Genomic DNA, 21,799 nt, shown 5'->3' on the forward strand with positions numbered 1-21,799 from the left:
GCAAGAGCGAACCCATTAAGACCCTGTCTTGGCCCACTGGTGTTTATTGCCGTCAGGAAGTAAGCCGTCGGTGAAACGGCCGTCCTTCGATGAGGGTAATTAGGTTTTTAATTGCGTTAAAGCAGGATGTGAGATGCTAGATAACAGCAGAAGCTTCATTAGGATCCTTAACTTCATTGTCGAAAAACTACCTGGTGCCTGGAATTGCAATTAGTGATTTTTAATGCATCGATGCTTTAGCCGGACTTTTACAGCATCTGCTTCCACGAGGATACGCAGTTTATATCTTTTAGTCGTGGCCGAAAATTCTTTTCCTACCTGCGTCCGCCGTGACGAGTCCATTCCACCTTTAAGAAAGGACGCCCTCCGCGCCGTTAAGTAGCTGATAGAGCACACGGCCATAAATTTCACTTGGCTCTTCCCGGTCCTTTAACGGTGGCCGGCACTGGAACACTCTCCAAATGAACACTAATGCACATAATTATATTTAATTAAAACTCATAATATTAGTTACATCTTTGAATCTCTTGGGTCATCAATACGCTCTGCCAGATGTAGAATTAATGGGTTATGAACATTATGCTAACAGAATATTATAGTCTGCGGAGAAGCCATCTAAAGCGGACAGCGCCGGGCTGCAATTCTGCAGAGAATTTTTGGGAATGTTTTATCTGTGTGTGTTTTTTTTACGGATTATGTGGGTTTGCTGCTTCCCCGGACCATATGGGATGAGGACGATCATTGGGGGTCATCCGTGATCGTACACTAATCCTAATGAGCGAGGGGGTATTGGAGATGCCATCCCTTACATTTCTCCCGGCTTTCTACAGCTTAAAAGCTGTATAGATCTATAAGTAGGTCGTTGCAAGAGAATATCGCTGTGAAATTCCTAAATTTATAAAGTAATGTTTTGTGTTTTTAAAGCACAGATTTGAATATATTTCCGTTACAACAATTAGGAGTTTGATGCAAAATTTTGAAGGAGGGCCAACTAAAATGCCTATAACTAACCGTGTAAATACACAGAACTCGTTATGCATTTCTGTTACTTGCCTTTGGATATATTCATTTTTTAATGGTTTGAATAAAGTTGGATTTTATTAAGTATTGGTTGGTGCGCCTTTAAAAAAAAAAAAATACATACCTCCCAACTGTCTCGCTTTGCTCAGGACAGTCCCAATTTTGCCACTCTATCCTCCTGTCCCGGTGAGCGACACTCTACCCCCCCAAGCCCCTCTGGCTTCCTGATTCGCTGGAGGGTATGAGAATCTCAATGTATTAACAGACATATGGGTCTGGGATACAGAAGCTTGATTTTTGGCATACAGAAGCTGAATTTTGGCATATAAAGTGTTAACAAACAATGATAATGGGCTCTATTCACTAAAAGGAGAGTTGTGATTCAGCTCCATGACCTCACTATACAATATGCAGCTTCTGCTGCAGGAGGAGCCTGGCTGGCCCTGGATAATGTATAGTTAAATCCTACATCTTACACATTGAATTATGCATTATACAGGGCCAGCTCAGCCCTGCCGTTGATTGTTCAAAATGAAGTGAGGTAGCTGAAGTCACAACTGTTTTTATTATTATTGTTTATTGTTTTATATAGCGCCATCAGATTCCGCCGTCCTGTACACACAACTCTGTTGAAAGTTTCCCCTTCTGCCAACTCTTGTATAAGGTATAATAGTTCTTATAATCCGTGGGGGAGGATCCTGGAAATTCTCTGTTCATAAAATAAATAAAGCAAAAATGAAGGAGCGAGCAGTAAGCTTTTGGGGTGCCTCTGGCTTCCAAGTTGTGAAGCCCTGCTTTAGATTTTTACTCAGTCGTGGTTTTTTTTAATCATTCTGAAAATAGAACTCGGCATAAATCTGTTCCGTTTTATTGATTGAAGCACATTGGGGCCCTTGTGCACCGACGAATATTACAATTTTAAAATTAAATATGAAAAAGAGAACCAAATAATTATTTACCTTTCTGTTTTTCTTGTGTTCTCAGTCCATTAAATTATCGTGTCTAAAAAACAATTCTCGTTGGCTGGCCAAAGTTGCGCATAATCAATATTATTAAATTTTTCAATTGGAGGAAGCCTCAAGGTTATTCGTCTGCAACGTGCGACGTTAAAATTCCCCGTTTTAAAACATTCAGCCCTCGGCTCATTTATTTCTACTTACACACTATTGATTTTTATCGTAAGTGAAGGATAGATGTACGGAGGTCCGTGTTTTGTCGCATCGCTGTAACGTTTCACGGGGCAGTAATTGTGTTTTCCTAAGAAAATGTCGTTTTAACAAATCCAGGCTTTATTACAAGTTGTTGAGTCCATGAACGCCAAGATTTAGTGTTTGATTCAATTTAGAAGTTAATTTAACCTTGGATTTCCATAGTATTATTTGTCGTGGCTCCCCGGGGGCATGTCAAATCTGCTCTATTGATTGCGCTGATCTGTAAAGTGCATTAGCGTCTTAGCTGTACTTAGCTGTTCTATCCATTCGCGGACTGATCAGAAGACGCGTAACACCGGAGACTTCATACCTGTAGTGGAACGCGGCAATCGAAATCTACTATTATGCATAAAAAAGTGATTCTGGAGCCATGATTGATTCGTGGTCTTACCAACATTGGAGCCAATGGAATCTCCCTGCTTACTGAACCGGTGCTATGGTGGTAAGACCAATTTTCATGGGTCGCATCGCTTATCTAAACATGGAAACGTAGAATCTGACGGCAGATCAGACCCATTCGGCCCGACTAGTCTGTACGTCTTTGCTGATATAGACTCAGACCGTAATCTGTCTCATGTTCTGGAGCCATATTCCCATCTCATGCATGTTTAGATTCCCTCAACGTATTAACATCCACCACCAGTGGTGGGATGATGCCCAGGATCTTGGACACCATTAGAGCAGTATCAGAGATGATATCGCTCTCTATACAATGGAATATTGATGGCACTTCTGAAGCACCAGAAGTTAGTTGAAAGTTTTGTAAAGAGAATAACAAAAGCCCACTTTTTTACAGCAATATAAAGGCTAATGGTTTATCGGACTACTGGCGTTGTTGGGAATCCGTGAGCGTAAGGGATATATGTGCTCCTGTTAGCAGCACCTGGGTTTAAAGCTTGTTTACAGAAGAGTTGAGGTCACCAGGAAATTGTATTCTTCACACTTTCAGTTAATTACGGTGATCCACCAACAATAGCAGAGTGTTTTATCGCTCTAAACTCACTCTCTAGATAAACATGCGTTTATAAGGGCCAGAGAGATTAGAACTGTAAACTGCCAGAAACATGATTTTACGAAACCTATTCTGCCCTGCGAGGGTCATTTATCCTGGGACGTCAGGATTTTTATTAAGTCCAGTGTGCTATAGAGTAGCTTAGTTTTAATAAGTACAGTTTGGTTAATATTTCGCCCCTCTTTTTATTTTCTTTTTCTGTATTGATCTTTTAATAGTTCCTGCTTCAAGTTATGGCTGAAGTTAAAGGAAGAATGTAAAATGTTTTGTTGTTGCTCTTCAAGGCATATTGCTCCTAAATATATACTTAACGTATTGAATAAGATTTAAAACAGTGAACTTTTGATGTAAGAAGCTACGTTTGTTGTCATCATCATCATGGGTGCCAACGGCACGTGAGGCGTCTGGAAGTGCGCAGCACTATGCTATCCATGCTCACATCGTAAAGAAATTCTTAAGACGTCCGTGTGGACGCTTGGAAGGGCCAAAACAATGAAGATGAGGAGGACTTTGAGTGGGCTCTGGCTCGCACTCACATGGCTTCTTCAAAGCAATATTCAACAAACCGTTCTCTGGTCTTACCTTGACCGGTTTGTACGATAATGGCATGGGCATCCATTAGAATTCGAATGTTTTAAAATGTAAAATATTTTTCTCTTAAAATATCAATTTGTTTCATAGCGAGTCTAGAAACTGTCCTATAAGCTCTCATCTTTTATTTAAACAACTTTTAATCCTTATAAAATCAAAAGGATTTTAAGAAATTTGTAAATGCTTTTATCCTCCGATAATGTGACTTTTTGCTAGCGAGAGCTGCCACCAAGGTGTGATGTTGACTGTACCAGGAATTTCATCGAGACCCTAAATTCCTCCGAGAAGAAACCTTCTCGTGTTAATAGCGCATTCTCTGACCTTCCTCCATCATGTGCAAACACATTTTGGATTTTTCTTCTCCTTGTAATTTCCCTTTGATTGTATTTACCTTGGCTTGTGCTATTGTATTTTAATTTTAACCTTTGGTGTTTATCAATGAAATACTATCTTTTGTCCATTGCTCCTCTGAATTAGCCTTTGTTGAAGCCCAAATGTGCCACCCATTAGCATCTCTCTGATTTCTGGTCAAGTAAACCAAAACTTCCATTTTCCACCTTTATGAAGCCACCCAGGTTAAAGAAGTGTCGCAGTGTTCTCCTATCACCCTTGGCAAATTCAGCCCATTGTCTTCATTAACTTGGATGGGATCTTGGTGGGAAATAGTCAACGATTTATGAGCGACGGTAAATAAAATTTAAAAAAAAAATCCACCTTTAACTGATTTACTTTTAGTGGCTTCAGCTAAATAAAGCTTAATGGGCCATTTAATCCTTGCCTGGTAGGAATTTCACCCTGGGTTTTACAAGACTCTTAAATCCTTTTACAAATGTTGATCATCTAATGTGTCCTTTTGGGTTAAATAGCTACAGGGTACAGAGGTTATTTAATTTTCCTTTTCAGTGCAGGAGAATTAGGATAATTTAGAAAAATGTATTAAAACTACCAGTTGCTTCTGTGTTTTCTTTGTGGAAATTGCTTTGGAGATTAACAGCCGGGGCTAAGGGATTATTTTTCTTCCTGGGAGCCAAAATCTGTAGCAAAACTAGAAAATATAATTAATTTTGTATCGTGAAGTTCTCTTCTTCTCACCCACCTGAAGACAGGCTGCCCGAACCAGTCAAGAGCAATCAGCAACTTTACAATAAGGGAGAGATAACTTGATGGGGAAGAATAATCATTTGCTAAGTAACTGATAAGATCAATTGTCTATTTGTAAAGATGAGTTCTGGATTAGGTTTTTGTTTTTTATACATTAATCTGTTCAGGGACAATATGTTGGTTGTATTATTACTACTATTTTTGAAGATCTGGCAGTAAAGCTAAAAAAAACCAAAAAAAAAACCACTTAAATATTTCAAGGTGATAAAGCATTTCTTGCAAAGTTTCAGAAGAAACGTGTTTTACGGAGCCTTCTGGTTATCTATTTCAGGAGCGTTACGCTTCACGCATTTCAAAAAGCTCCAGGTCGCAAACATTTTCTCCGGTGTGAGTTAAAGCCCCCCACGCTGCCTCCGTAGCTTTCCTTCTAAGATAAGCAAAGACATATAACGGTTCTGTCGTTTTCCCCAAATCCTAGGTGCTAAATCAGGGGTGGGCAATTAATTTTCCCATGGGGCCACATGAGAAATTGGAATGGTTTTAGAGGGCCAGACCTCTACAAACTACAAACTCCGAAGCCTTGTCCATTTTGTTAACTTATGTGCTGTTTAATAAAGTTATTCAAGCCTACGTCATTGGTAGAGGTGCTTGAATAAGTAAGGCCTGAATAACTATTAGCACAGCACAGAAGTGAACAAAATGAACAAGGCTTCGGAGTGCATACCGTATTTTTCGCTCTATAAGACGCACCTGCTGATAAGACGCACCTAGATTTTAGAGGAGAAAAAAAAGGAAAAAATATTTTGAGCTAAAAAATGGGCTAAAATATTTATTACAATAACTGAATAAGCTATGAACACAGTAAGACACACGCAGTAAGACACACACAGACACAGTAAGACACACACAGACACAGTGAGACACACACAGACACAGTGAGACACACACAGACACAGTAAGACACACACAGACACAGTGAGACACACACAGACACAGTGAGACACACACAGACACAGTAAGATACACACAGACACAGTGAGACACACACAGACACAGTAAGACACACACAGACACAGTAAGACACACACAGACACAGTGAGACACACACAGACACAGTGAGACACACACAGACACAGTAAGACACACACAGACACAGTAAGACACACACAGACACAGTAAGACACACACAGACACAGTGAGACACACACAGACACAGTAAGACACACACAGACACAGTAAGACACACACAGACACAGTGAGACACACACAGACACAGTAAGACACACACAGACACAGTAAGACACACACAGACACAGTGAGACACACACAGACACAGTAAGATACACACACACACAGTAAGACACACACACACAAACACAGTAAGACACACACACACAGTAAGACCTCCCTCCCTAACCCCCCCTTCTCAGTATCTCCCCTCTAACTCCCTAACCCCCCCTTCTCAGGATCTCCCCCCCCGCCCCGGTCACTTACCTTAAACTCCTGTGTTGGAAGCGTGAGGCGTTTGTCTCGGGTGCCGGCGCTTCACTGCTGATCGCCGGCGTCTGACGTCATATGCCGGCGCCCAGCGTAAAGCGCCGGCACCCGAGACAAACGCTTCCAACACAGGAGTTTAAGGTAAGTGACCGGGGCGGGGGGGGACACCGGACTCATTGGTGAGTCACCAGGACACTCTTTGCGGGCCGGTCCGAGCTATTCAGCGGGCCGGATGTGGCCCGCGGGCCGTGCTTTGCCCAGGTCTGTGCTAAATCAACCCGCGTAACGATGTTTACAGAGTAAGAATCTTAACACCCTGTTTGCAGGGTTTTAATGATTATTCTGCTTAATTCATTTCTCTAAATAGTTTTCAAAAGTATTATTCTTCATTTTTAAACTAATATTTGCATAATATAGTGTTTTCAGGCAGCTGCGTATTAGTTCTAGCTCTGTTATTTTGGCCCAATTTTCCCTGTGGTAAGTAATAGAATGGCTTGGTCTTATTCATACAGCTTGACATACTGCATTCAATTTCATTTGCATTGCCATAAAGAGTCAGCCCAGTGTGGTGAGTATGCAGTAAAAGTCACCCAAAATATCACATGGCTGACAACAATGGCCACCTCCAGGTAGCATGGGAGAAGAGGAGAGAACATGTTTTTTATGCCTCCTTTTGCCACAAGTCCTCAGCTTCCAAATATTCCCTAACTTTTTAAAACAAATATCTACAAAACCAATTCCAAAGGCTGGGAAAAAGCACCTAATCAATTTCATTATTCTAAAAACTTTGGCACCAATAGATAAGGCATATAAAATATTTAGCATATATTTCAATTTTTCTTAAACAGTAAATAATGTTTAATTGTATTCTTATTTAAGCTTTTTTTTTTATGGCAACTCTCGGGATGTTGGATATTTCTCTCCTTCTATTTTGAAAGTTGTTAGATGTGGCCTTTGTGTTGTGATTAAATACAATTCTTTTTTTCTTGCAGGCTTCTCTACAGTCTGGCTTTTAACGCTAGATTTTTAAGACATCTTTGGTATCTGATATCTTCAATGACAACGAAAATGATCACCGGGTATGTATCCATGTGTTTTCCTTTTTTTGAGTTTATGCGCTACGACTGATGGGTTTATTTAATTTTTGAAATTGCTTTTCCTTTAATTGGCCTCCTCTAGCTTTTTTTCGATGGAATGTAGAAGATTGTGTTTTATTTGTAGGTCATTTAAGGTTTATGATTTTCCAGTTGCCACGCCAGTTTTGAGTAACCTCAGCTTTCTCTCACGATCAGGTCTATGGTGCCGCTCATTCAGGTGATTTCCAGAGGCTCACCGATGTCGTTAGAGGATTCCAATCGGATCATCCCCTTGTTTTATCTGTTTAGTTCACTATTTAGCCATTCCCTTATTTCGATACACGACAATGAATTCTTTGGTGACCCCATTGAAGGTAAGAGACTTTACAATATACTGCCGTGGCTCAAAGCCGTCAGCAGTTATTATGTACAAAAACTTTCATTACACGGTATTGCGTTACCACATTAATTCTTCTTGGCCTCGGTTCCTAAAATAGAATCTCCTAATGTATCCATTTGTTAATTCCATAGTTACATAAACCTTGATGTCTCAACAAGGCTCCTCTGAGGTCTTAACTCCTTCTAAATCTTTATAATTTAGTAATTTAGTGAATATGGTTACCCATTAAAAGATATCCTTTCAGTATCGCTGTGTCCTCTATATGTCAGTTTTCCCCAGATCGCAATATCTTAGCATATATTAAGAATTTGTTGTGTCTTGGAATGTTTCTAGTGGCCGGCCAGAGACAATCCTCAATGATGCCTTTCACGTTGGAGGAGTTGGTAATATTATCCCGCTGCCTTCGAGATGCTTGCCTAGGAATCATCAAGTTGGCTTATCCTGAAACCAAGCCAGAAGTGCGAGAAGAATATCTTGCAGCATTCAAAAGCGTTGGTGTTACCACCAACATCGAAATGCAACAACGTATCCAAACAGAGCAGAAACGGTGGATCCAGCTCTTCAAGGTATTTCTGAAACCTTAAATACAGCTAACAAATTTACGCAAGCATTCTAAATTGGCCAGCTTTTGGACCAACATGGTGTGAGTTATATCAGGTATAATTCTCCTACGAAAACATGTTGTTGAGTTTAATGTTATGCTGCGTTTAGGACAAAAGCCTTTTTTAGCTTATGCTTGTTGAAGCTGCTGTTGGGTTCTTCATTGTTTGGGGCCAGTTCTGTGATACCCAACTCAGATAGACAATTTCCCTACATCCTTTATGCAATTTAATAATTAGAGTTTATCTAATATTAACTCTTGTCGATAGGTGGGTGCCTGTATCAGTCTGGCATATTAATTCTGCCCTTCACCAGCCCTTTAATGCCAAACATAGGTGGACAATACTTTGGGCTTGAACCTGGATTAACAAAAATGGCGGCATGTGAGCCCAAGCTTAATCTTCTCACACTTATTCGCACGCGGAAGTGTATTTTGTCTTCTAAAATAGTGTGTACTACAGACAGTCTACAATTAAAACATAGCTATGTGGAGATTCATATCGTAGTTGAGAGCTCAACGTCGGGCAGACAGGCAGACGCTGTTTATGGAGGAGACCGCAACGTTTTGGATTCATGCTTAATTAGCAACGCATCTCAATTGGTTTAATGATGAGGTTAACGGAGCAGATGGAAAACAAATCACTTGACAGCGACAACACAACTTAAGTAAATCTTGTTCCTTGTTTTACCGATGTCAGCACTCGCAGCTCTGAGTAAGCAGGGACAGCGGCAACGTATGAGAGCGCTTGAGTCTCCAAGACGCCCCCCCCTTCAAGCAAACAGATCTAGTCAGCTAAAATTGCTCATTAAAAAGGCGCGAGCAAAAGAAGTGCATTTTCCAAATTGAATGCTAGATTTACAGTCCGTTTAATACCAACGACCTCTCGCACAGTAATGTTCAGTTGGAGTCATCAGCTGTCCCTCCAGGTCTTTTATCACTGCCTTTGTCAAGCTATCTATTTAATTGAAAGAAGTTAATTGAATGAAAATTATCAACTAAGCTTGTATTAATATTGCTAATGGAACTTCCTTTTTGGCCATGTTTGGAGAGAGATGTCACGTTACACTTTAGGAGGGACCCATTAATGCCTGCACTTAACCTGATGGACTAATTAAGCCACGCTTATTCATTCTACAAGTCTACAATAGCCTCGATCCGGCCCATTCTGTCAGATTTTACAACGCATTTCACTTATGAGCATGAGACTCGCGAAACATTAGCCAGAGTGGGACTAAATGATAATGTTTTGATAGTAGCAAATACAGCACTAATGTGCCATAATGCGCTGGGCTTTCTGCTGCACTTTCGCTCAACTTTCATTTAAAAGTCTTAAAAAGGACCAAATGAATCTGTTAATGTAGCTGCCAAATGAATCTATTTTAAGAAAAATATCAGTGTCTGCGGTTGCCAGAAAATTTGCAGTTTGGGCCCGTATTAATGATCTGATGCAGACATTTTGCAGTTTAAAAACGAAAAGAAAAAGAAATTATAAAATGATGGATAAATGTCTTTTTTTTTTAATGTCTTTTTTTTTTATTTAACTCGTGGGGCCCTGAAAAGGTAAAAAATATGTAGAAAGATTTTTTTTTGTGCATCCCTTTAGGCACCATTTCAAGGCCCTTGTACATAGTACCATCATACAGATTCTGGTCACCAAAGGTTCATGGACTCTCACTAGTAGATAACATTACACATTTACCTCACAGACATCACTAATAGATAACATTACACATTTACCTCAGAGATATCACTGGCAGTGTTACATAGGCTCTATCCAGACATCACTAGTAGATAACAATATACATATTTACCTCACAGACATCACTGGTAGATAACATTAGACATTTACCTCACAGACATCACTAGCAGTCTTACATAAGCTCTATCCAGACATCGCTAGTAGATAACAATATACACATTCACCTCACAGACATCACTGGTAGATAACATAAGACATTTACCTCACAGACATCACTAGCAGTTTTACATACACTATCCAGATGTCACTAGTATATTGTACTATCATACAGATCACCAAGGGTACATGGACTCTACACAGACATCACTAGTTAATAGCATTACACATTTACCTCACGTACATCACTAGTAGATAACATTAGATTTCCACCTCACAGACATCACTTGTAGACAACATTACACATTCACCCCACAGACATCACTAGCAGTCATACATACGCACTACTCTGACGTATCACTCTGCACTAACATAAATACTAATCGCAGGACATACACAGACCGTCTCCTGCGCATGTATTTACAGACATACACAGTGCACAGTGGTGTGCGGAAGGGAATACTGTGGGATGGAATTCCTCCTTAATATCCCGCCATTTCAAAGGGTATAATGTTCAAACACGGAAGGGCAAAAGGATAATATAAGTGTTTAAATGTCATTTAATGTTAAATTATTTTAAAACTTGGGAGTTTTCTTAACCTGACAGGAGGCATTGCAAATTTTCCTCCCCAGTCACTCATGTGTCAGAAGATCTCCTGAAGTCTTGAGAGTTTATGTGATTCCAATTGAACATCTGATATTCCTAACTTTATAAGCCTTGTCTCAGACCGGACAGAGCCCATGTTTGATTCATTTAGGGTTTTCTAGCTTTCATTTTCATTTGCTGGTAAGACGGATCTGGTGCCAGAGGTACTAATATTCTTGTCTTGCAGGTTATTACCAATTTGGTGAAAATGTTGAAGTCTCGGGACACGAGAAGAAATTTCTGTCCTCTGAATCACTGGTTGTCAGAACAAGAAAATATCAAGGCCGATAAGGTGAGTTTTCAGGTTGTGGGGTGAACTTTGTGTTCTGAAGTTGGGGTTGGTGTTTCTACAAACTTGAGATTTAGTAAAGGTCAGTCTGGCATCATAATTGTAAAAATGTACACTACCATTCAAAAGTTTGGGGTCACTCAGCTATTTTCATGAAAGTGATGTGAGTGATAAAGGACAATCGGAACACAGGAGTGATGGGAGCGATAAAGGGCCAATGGGACACAGGAGTGATGGGAGTGATAAAGGGCCATTGGAACACAGGAGTGATGGGAGTGATACAGGGCCATTGGAACACAGGAGTGATGGGAGTGATAAAGGGCCTCTGTACACCTATGAAGAGATTCCATTAAAAATCAGCCGTTTCCAGCTGCAATAGTCATTTACAACATTAACCCCGTCTGCGCTGGAGTTCTCAACCATTTCATGTTATTTTAAAAGACAATATTTGCTTTTCTTTCGAAAACAAGGACATTTGTAAGTGAACCCAAACATTTGTAGTAGTGTGTTTTTAAATCTCTTATACAGGGTTTACTTAAATAGTTGATTGGGGTTAATTGGGGGTAGATTCAATAGTGAGTTGCAGACAAGAAGAAACATTGTGTCACTGAATGAACTGGCAGTACAGTGCCCCGGCAGGTATTATTTACAACAATGGAGTAGTTTTCATTCTTTCTTTGGTCACGTCTCTTTTTGTTTCTTCCTAGATTACTCAGCTGTACGTACCATCTGCTAGACACGTGTGGAGAAGGATGGGAGTCAGGGGAATGGGAAGAATCGGACCCTTACAGTCAACCTTAGATGGTACGTGTTTTGTATGTCTATTAGCAGCCTTTAGCATACATATCCGATATAGATATGCTTTTCCAGAAACCAACCCGCAACATCTACACACTTAAGAAATGTATTTCAAAGGAGCAGAGATGTTAGAACCAGAGGCCATAATGTAAAACTAGATGGTCAGAGGCTTAGATGTAACGTAAGGAACTTTTACTTTACTAATAGGGTAAAAAGCACACCAGCAGAGGTTAACACAGCGAGAGCATTTAAAGATGCATGCGATAGCCATTTGGGTATACTGACCATGACCAGACCAAGGACCGATTTAAGGTCTGAGGCTTTACATCAGGAATGGGAAGATTAGATGGGCCTGATAGTTCTTATTTGCTGGTAGATTCTGTGTTGGCACTTTATATTGATGAATAATAATTAGCTTTTGGACATTTTAATAATGTTCTATGAAAGTGTTAATTTTATTGTACTTGTTACCTGTTTAAGATGTCCACTGGCTCCTGAGGATAAGGAATACCAATTATCAGGATGTTCCACGAAAGCCCAGCTGCTTCTGTTTGTGATTCCTCATTGCCCTAAATGGCATAACTTTTGGGTTTTTACAAACGGCCTCTATTGACATCTACTAACCATAATTCTCTGCAGAAACCGAGGTCTTAATGTATAAAAGCAGGACTAATTGCCCAGAATAATTGCTCTGTAGTTCCCCGGTTTGTGGCTTGCTGTACATGCAGTTTTTGCAGTAGATTGCTTTTAACCCTTACATTAGGTCTGCTTTCATCAACATTGTTATGCGAAATGTCAAGAAGCGGAAATTACCTCAAAATCAAAGCCATAATTAAAACACAAGATCCATCAACCTCGGAGTAGGACGCGGGAAACTCTTTTTGTGTGCTTTGTTTTCTTTAATAGCTATGAGGCACTTCAAGGTTAAACACTTCTGGGTGGACTTAAGGGGTTGAGAAATGCGTGCGTCTGTAGTTATATTTTTATTAAATATTCCACACATTTAAAACCCAGGCTGCATGCCATTCTAAGCTAATTACTAACGTTAGCCAGTTTTACTTCTCTCGTTCTTAAGTTTCTATGGGATGCTTCTCATCTGATTATGATCTCTATACATATAAAAGTATTATCGCTGTGGAAGTTGTTGGTTGAGCCGTGTGTGGCTTCAAGTACATTTAATTGGACGTTCACTGTATGCACTTCCTAGTGTGACCGAGAATTCACACCAAGGCTGTGGTGGATAGTGCAGCATGCAGCGAGGAGAGGGGCTACCATATCATGTTGTGTGCAGGGGCAGCGTGGGGCTGCTGGATGGTACTGTGTGTTAGGAGGAGAGGAGCGGCCAGCTGGTGCTGTATGCCGAGAAGATGGTGTGTCTGGGAGTAGCATAGTTTTGTTTGCAGGGAGGAGAGGGGTTGCTCATTGCACATAATGAAACATTTCATACATGAAATTTCATGTATTAATCCCAATTTTAATAATCAGTAACCTAAGCAATATATATATATGCGCTGAATTCTTGTGTAGTTATTAGTCATTATTATTCTACCAGCAACCCAGAAATCTGAATTCTTATGCTTTCTAGGTTGTGCGCTCGTCTAATTTGTGCCAATTTTAATAATGGCTACTTTTGTATACTTAATACTTTGTGCTATATGAATGTAACACACAGAATGTTTACAAGTTAATTATACCCTATAGTTGCCAACATATTATCATAACAACATTGTTCAAGACCTTAGAGGTCAATTCTAAAGAAAGGCCTCAGAGGTCTTGAAGGTTTATGCACATGCGTATATAACGCTTTAAAAGGTATCAGAAAGACCTGAAGAAGGCAGTGGGTATTGCAATAACGGCCCCTAGTTTTGCGGGTGAAGCATGAGCTTTGGGTTTGGTGAAGTTTAGGTCAGGGTCTCACCACGATGCACGCGTTTCTCTGTAATAGCAATAAGTACGGTATCTTGCAAAATTTGCTACTCGCAGCTTCTGAACGTGTGCCGTCAGAACATGTCTGCCCAGCCGTTTTCTGATAGGCCTTAACCTCTAGCTCTGAATGTAACCGTTATACCAAGACACGGCTCAGCCCAGTTCTAAATTAATACGTCTAAATCGTGAAGGGAAATCAGTGTCTGGTTATTAAATAAAAATCTCAGAGCCGGATCTCTGAATAGTGCTTTGAGGAGCTGCCAAACCAGAAGCCGTCCATCATCGGTGATAGATGCTCTCCAAGGATCTAAGGAATTTTATCAAACAGCGGAGATACTTTTTGACTGGAGCATTTTGTTGCTGCAACATCTGCTTTAAGATATGAACCATTTAAAAGTACTTGGAGGTGATCCCCCCAAAATGTCATGCCCCCCCATAAAGCCAATGTGTTTTCACTGTTACTGTTACCCTAAAACACACTCACTATGAGAACCTTCTACCCTGTCAAAGTACCTCTTGACGTTTCCTTACTTGTGTTAAACCCTCCATAAATCCGCAATAAATATTCCTTTTTCCCCCAGTGGGCATGGAGCCAGCACCCCTGTCTGTTTCCGAAGAGAGGCAGCTGGCAATATTAACCGAACTTCCCTTCGTAGTGCCCTTTGAAGAAAGGGTTAAGGTATGTGCTATCAAGCTAATGTCCTCTCTCTGTGTTATAATCATCCTTAGAAGTACAAACTGCCCAGTGTGGTCCTTATACTTCTCTTTGGTCTCACAAACACAAAATACTTATGTCAGAGAAATGAATTACTGGTTCTGTGCCTTCCACCTTCAAACATGCTTCACAACTTACTTCCTCCTAGTAACTTAATCTAAATCCATTCTTCATATTATCTTATCCTATGTCTGTTCTACATTGACCCAAAGCATCCTTCTCCTGTGTACTGGTGTGTCCACCTATCTTGTGTCTGGGGTTTTTTTGCTTTGAGGAACCTCTCTGGTGTCTTCCATCTAACTTAAAAAGATCAGTGGCAAAAACAATGAATTTTATAATGTGAATTTACATTATTTACACCTGGATGTAAACATCTTTTTCTAGATCTTCCAAAGACTAATCTACGCGGACAAACAGGACGTTCAAGGAGATGGACCTTTTCTGGATGGAATCAACGTTACCATTAGAAGAAACTATATTTATGAGGATGCCTACGACAAACTATCTCCAGAAAATGGTCCGTAACCAAACAAAGCATTTGGATTGTAAAATATTCCACTCATAGAATTTGTTTACTCTCTTTCCTTTCGGCAGAAAAAATGAATGTTATTCCATATAAGAAAGGTTCTTCTCTCAATTCTGAGATGTTTTATTAGTTGATAAAGGATTGGTGACATTTGTAACTTTCTTTCAGAGCCTGATCTGAAAAAACGGATCCGTGTCCACCTGCTCAACGCACACGGTCTGGATGAGGCCGGCATCGACGGCGGTGGGATATTTAGGGAATTTTTAAATGAACTTCTGAAATCTGGCTTTAATCCCAATCAGGGATTTTTTAAGACTACAAATGAAGGGCTCCTCTATCCTAACCCTGCAGCGCAGATGCTTGTGAGCGACTCCTTTGCGAGACATTATTACTTCTTGGGACGAATGCTTGGAAAGGTGAGAAACATTATTTAAGTGTATACATTTTTAATTTTTATTTATTTATTTAATTTTTTATTATAACTGGTCATAGCTTTGCCAGAAATTGCTGTTTGCCTTTTGTGGGTTTGCCATATTGTTTGGGAAGGATTAGGGATTTTTTATTTTTTTTTTATTTTTTTTTTAACATGTATCCTCCTATGAGCAATCAGCTATGTGCAAACAATGAGGTTCAGCTTACTTGTCACAACTTTATAGCTTTGTTTCTTTAGAGGTTTTAGACAGAAGGCAGGACATAACGATTTACAATGGCGAATTCACTGCTTTCATCAGGATTTCTCACCCACTTAAATATATCATGAAATATTTGTTGATATTAGAGTTTATTATTTACAGTAGAATAACTAGATGACATTCGGAGAGACTGAATTAAACCCATTTGATTAGTTACGGGCTGCCGTGAGATCTTCAGCTTTTTCAGTTCAGTTGAACCTTTTAAACTAAATACCTCCAAAATTTTATGAATCCAATTTTATGAATCTGTATTGAACAAAAATCGTTTCTACATTAATTTTCACTGTGCTAAAAATTAAATGAGATAATAAAAATTGAAATTATACCCTTTAATTTGCCAAAACTGTACACTAAACTGTATGGGACCTTTAACCAGTCCTTAGCAATTACATTTTGGGATCATATCCTTCCAAAAGTACAACCATAATCAAATTATGTGTGTGTGTATGTGTATATATATATATATATATATATATATATATATATATATATACATTTACATTTTCTCTTTGTCTATTTTAAAGAATTTGGTCACCGAAATAACGCTTCTACTTTAAGCATATCTGATGCATAATGATGTATGTGTGTGTAGAGATATATATATATATATATATATATATATATATATATATATATATATATATAATTATTAGCTTGTACAAACAATTCAGGGGTTAAGCATAGCACACATTTGGTGTATACATATATAAATCAAAAGTATTAAAAGCTTACTTTATGGATATTTCTTGGGGATATTGTATTCTCTCTGGTTTAGTTCATGTAACCTTTAGAAGGGTTGGTGATAGGAGTAGGGAAGGAAATGCTGGATTTGCCACAGACTGCCACCAATCTCCTCTTACATAAGGTGGACCTTTAAATATCTCATAAAAATTACATTTCCAAATAAAAAGCACAAGCTATAGGTAGTCTAATTAAATGTATTTAATAAAAAAAAAAACCATTCGGTTTATATTTTTAGTTTTACTAAATCTTCTAACAATTCTTCATTAGCAAAGGGAGAAGGCAGATTATAAAACACATGGCCTTAAGCAGAATACCGAATTACAGTCCCTTGTCCATGCACGTTAACAGTTAATTTGTACTTTATGGGGGCCCATTGCGAGAATACATATGCTTTTAAATCTGTGGCCCTTGCTTTGCCAGGAGCCCTAAGAAGTGACATAAATGACCCTTCCTGCAGCTGTTTAAATGGTAATGCTTGTTGTATTGGTACATTAACTAGAACACAGAGAGGAAAAGGGTGATTGCATTTCATTTTATTTCAGATGAGCTCATAATTTTAATTTTCCAGTGATGATACATAGTTTAGCAAGATTTAATAGTACAAAGAATTGTCTTCGGATTGATCTGATTTTAGAATCTACATTTAATCCATAACAGGCCTCCCGGGCATTATATATGAGTTAAGGCGTCATTGTGCCAAATGTATATGGGCAATAGATTCAAGCAGTAGGACCAAAGATAATTAAAATGAGTTCAGAAATATGAATTTCCTCCCAGTCAGCTTTGATATAGTGCAAAACTAATGGTTATCCCCATGGAGCTCTTGGATATATTGTACAGAATAGTTTGGTAATTTACACCTTCGTCCTGTTCACAATCAGAAAAATGAATCTCTTTTTCGTGTATTTCAAGGGTAGAAAAAAAACTACATTGTCTCATAATTAGACATTCTAGAACTTATTTCTCTCTTCCCAACGCGTGAGAGAAAAGTCATGTGAAATGAAAAGCAGTTTTTTTTTCCAGCTTTATTTTATTTTTTTACTTTTTGGGGCTTTATTTTATTTAAATTAATTGTAAATAAAGGTATTAGAATTAAAGTTTTACTATTTACTTGTAATCTAAACGTGCAAAAAAATTGGTTACATTTTACTTTCTAAAGTGTAATTATATTTAATTTTACTTAAAAAAATGTTACTTTAAAATTTGTGATGTAAGGCTGTTGGAGGCTGAGCTCTTGCCTTTTTTAGGTCTGTGGTGGATTATAAAAGATATATTATATTTTAGCACCAAGCCCCCCTCTTTGATCTAGGTTTATGGATATGGATATGTTTTGTCTAGATTTATCCTGGTTTCTCTGAGCTCTACCTCTTTAGGGGGAGTGGCTTAAGAGGGGTGCTGCTAGCTTGTTGTGTAGGGGGTGGGGCTAGCTCCAGACAGCCTTGAGTAGGAGGAGGAGGAATGGGCATGGCTAAATGCTGCTCCGCAGCCCTGAGAACGAGGGAAGTGACCCGGAGACCCAGGAGGATTAGTTCTTCACCCGGAGACTCCAGGCCAATCCCAGTGAGCTTTAAGTATGTTTATCACATACTTTACTATGATGAAGCGGGCCAGATTAAGTGTATAAAAATATGTAATACAACACATTAAGGACCTGCAGGCCTCCAGCTGGACAAAAATAGCATTGCAGACACAATCTACTCCACCAGATGGCATGTCTATTTTTTGAGTGGGGGCTAAAGCAAGAACTGTCATCTTTATACCATATCCTGCACTTTATACTTCTGTCTACCAAATAAACACGTCTAAGCAATACATATGTATTAGCGACCCACCTTAACGTCCCATTCTCGGGGTTCGCGTCATTATCTCTCCCCTGGTGTTAAGTTGGTGATTGCTGTCGATTTTCTTAGGTAAAGGTGGAGCAGAGAGACATGGAAGAGCTTCACGATATTAAGTTAATTTGTTAAGGTTGGCTATGCTATACCTTTTGCCTCATATCTCAGCTTCTCTGATGTTTATTAGTACCATACTTTTAAGCAATTTCACAAATCTATTGGTAGTTTTCATAAATAAAAGCAGTCAGTCTGACCATTCCCCTTGGTGCTGTTCAGGTAAATCTTATGTTAATCAGCTGATCATCCTTTGGATATATTTTACGCAGTAGTGTTAACCTGGCGCATTCTTAATCATCGGTACATATTACCCAACCTCAAGGTTCTGTTTGTTCCAGCTTTAAATTAATATGGAAGAATTTAAAGAGCTCTAAAGCATGGTCTATTAGCACTAAATAGTGTATTGATTGCAAGAAGAATTTATGGGGTCATAATGTATTTAAATTTTACTTAATGCATACATTAGTAATTGTTTACCGAGCTAAAGTATAAACAGGTCCCCGCACGTAAGTGTATAGGAAAAGAATTACCTACTGTCAGGGCCCACTTCTCCGTTAAAAGTTCCATTAGCGAATGATTGCTGCTTTTGGTTTGTGTAGCGATTGCATTTTATTGCCTCTAAATCAGGGTTTTGGACGGGGAATAAATAAACCATTCCGATGCCGCATACGGTAATAACATCTTGATCTTTAGGAAGAAGCGTAGTCCTGTTCAGTTACAATGTATTATTGGAATTCAGCCTTCTTTATAATTTAACCCTCGGAACCTTGGTTATGGTATGACTTTTTAGCTCCCCTTTTTTTGGGTGATTTAATGTTAATATTTTTATAACGGTAAAAACACAGACTTCCCTTAAAAGAAATAAACGATTTATTTAAATGTTACTGTTGCAGTGACTTTACATGCATATAGTGACACTGTAGCACATACTCGTTCATATAAATTACCCGTATGTCGCATATTATTAGTAATATCATTTATGATGCTCACAGGCTTTCATTCTATTGGGAGTGGGGCACAGTCGAGAGACACATTGGGGGGGGTAACTAGTGCCATAGGGGTTGGGTAGAAGGACTATATAGGTGGTATCAACAAAGGATGGTATTATACCTTCCAGGCACCCCTGTTTAGTTTTGCCCGTGCCCCTTTGGGACCCAATACCTCTGTTCCTCTTTCCTCCCCTGGTGCCCGTACCCGGGAATTTCCCATTGGAGGCCAGCTGGGGCTCTGGGGCAGTAGGTCGATGTGTCCCAGACAGCGTTGGGTGGGCGGGGAGTGGGTGTGGCCAAATACCACTCCCTTCCCAGAGAAAGAGGAAAGTGACCTGGAGACCCAGAGAAGGAGCACTTCACCCAGAGACTCCAGGACAAACCTCACGAGCACCCACATATGCCGATGTCCCTCTTTTCTAGGAACTCAGAACGTATGCTGGGTACGAGGGTATCTATAGCCCTAAAAGTCACAATAATTGTATAAAAACAGCAGAAATATTTTTACATTAAATTAAATGATGTAAATAAAATGCATTTCCCAGATGCCTTACATAACCACGGGCATAGCTAGTAATAGGTCAAAAGACACACAAAAAGTAAACCCCTGTACCCAGAGCTGCAGGCTGCACGGTGACCGTACATTAACAGTATGGGATTTAACACCCCATTGGTGTTAACCCTTTCAGATCATTTGCAGCCTCCCCTCTACATGTAAATGTTCAGACAATACTCTTGTGATTATTGTACAGCGCTGCAGAAAATGACGGCGCTATATCAATCAATAAATAATAATTAACCTAAATATTTTCTTCCTCTCGACTAACAACTTATTGAAGAAAACGGGTAACACGCCTTATATAGTTTTTAGATGAAGAAATAAATGTTCGCTCTGGAACTACCCGGAGCTTGCGAGTGATGCATTTGAAAAGCATTATTTTTTTTTATTGATTCTTAATGCAGTAAATTACTAAAGTTATTTGGCAGCAGACAGAAATGGCCTTGCGATGTTGTTACCATTTATCCTCCTGATAGCAACACAATTTGCGTTAATCACGTCCCCGGCTCACTCACTTATATTAAAAGGCTTCTACCATAATTAATCCATTTTATTTCCAATCATTTTGGCACAATTTCTGCCCATAAACACTGCGAGGAGACAGACAGCTGAGGAATAACGCACGCGTTTCAGCGGTCTACCTATCGTGGACGCACCGGGGACGGCGTTATTGATAGCATCGCTGGGGCACGCGGACCCAAACGCCTTCGGATTAAGACCAATGTGACAGATGCTAAGTGGATTATTTTGCATAAAAAATAGACAGTTTGCAAAGTTGTACAATTAACCTGTGTTTAGAAAATGCCGTGATTTACGGCCACGGTGATATTTGTGTCGCACGCATTATGGAAATTGAATTTATAATCCATTTAGCTGATGTGGTCATGGTTTTTAATGTCATCATTTATTTGACTTTTCAATACCGAATGTCTTTAAAGGTTTGAACCTGGCTTTTTTTGGAGGGGGGGGGGTATTTGGTGTTTTTTTGCTTCGCTGAAAAGTCATTCTTTACTCGTGGTGCTTTAAACACCAACCGCACAAAGGACAAATCAAAAACACACCTTGAATACATCGAGTTTTTGCCGCATTGAGCTGTTGCACTTTGAACCAGTAACGCTACTGGTGTATGCTGGGAATGAAATAGATAATATGGGTTTGTTGGTAGAATTTGCCCCTCTCAGCTTCTTGGACTCCTTGAGTAAGAATGCCCCCGTTTAATGTCCTGGACACAGTTCGTACCCCCAACCAGCTGCTTCCCTGCATGAACATTGGTGTCTTTAGTTGACATTGATGCCTTTTATTGGCACCACACAGAGAACGATGTTACTGGAAAGCTCCGGTCATCATATGCCCCTTAAAGCAAATCATAGCTGTGAAGTCATTTTAATATTGCTTGGTGTCCCCACCCCCCCTTATAAACACATGTGGAGATTCCGCAGGATGATCTCATATGCATTTGCCCCTTCTCCCTGCCCTCCCCCCCAGCTGTTTTTCGGGCAAGAGATCTCCCGTGACTTACTTCACCGGTCAGCTCCGTCGCTGGCTCCCCGAGTGCTCCGGGCCGGGATCTGTATACCTGGAACACGCTCTCGTTCATTCTAGTGAGAGCGCTTTCCTGCCACTGATTCCAGAACTGACGGCCCACAGAGGAGGAGGGTG

The 21,799-nt window shown here is 39.6% G+C and overlaps 1 protein-coding gene across 1 annotated transcript in view; it reads left to right on the forward strand.

The window, feature by feature from the left end:
- The window catches only part of LOC149276498 (ubiquitin-protein ligase E3C-like), a 45,351-nt gene that overhangs the window by 12,158 nt on the left and 11,394 nt on the right, over window positions 1-21,799 (forward strand). Inside the window, exons 11-18 of the mRNA XM_089503579.1 lie at window positions 7,425-7,511; window positions 7,725-7,882; window positions 8,242-8,474; window positions 11,198-11,302; window positions 12,007-12,103; window positions 14,605-14,702; window positions 15,123-15,255; window positions 15,433-15,680. Of these exons, the coding sequence (XP_089359705.1) occupies window positions 7,425-7,511; window positions 7,725-7,882; window positions 8,242-8,474; window positions 11,198-11,302; window positions 12,007-12,103; window positions 14,605-14,702; window positions 15,123-15,255; window positions 15,433-15,680 (1,159 nt within the window). The remainder of the gene's footprint in view (window positions 1-7,424; window positions 7,512-7,724; window positions 7,883-8,241; window positions 8,475-11,197; window positions 11,303-12,006; window positions 12,104-14,604; window positions 14,703-15,122; window positions 15,256-15,432; window positions 15,681-21,799) is intronic.

This window comes from Sceloporus occidentalis, unplaced genomic scaffold (genome assembly GCF_023333645.1).
Source record: "Sceloporus occidentalis isolate IW3139 unplaced genomic scaffold, rSceOcc1.0.p SCAF_236, whole genome shotgun sequence".
NCBI lineage: Eukaryota > Metazoa > Chordata > Lepidosauria > Squamata > Phrynosomatidae > Sceloporus > Sceloporus occidentalis.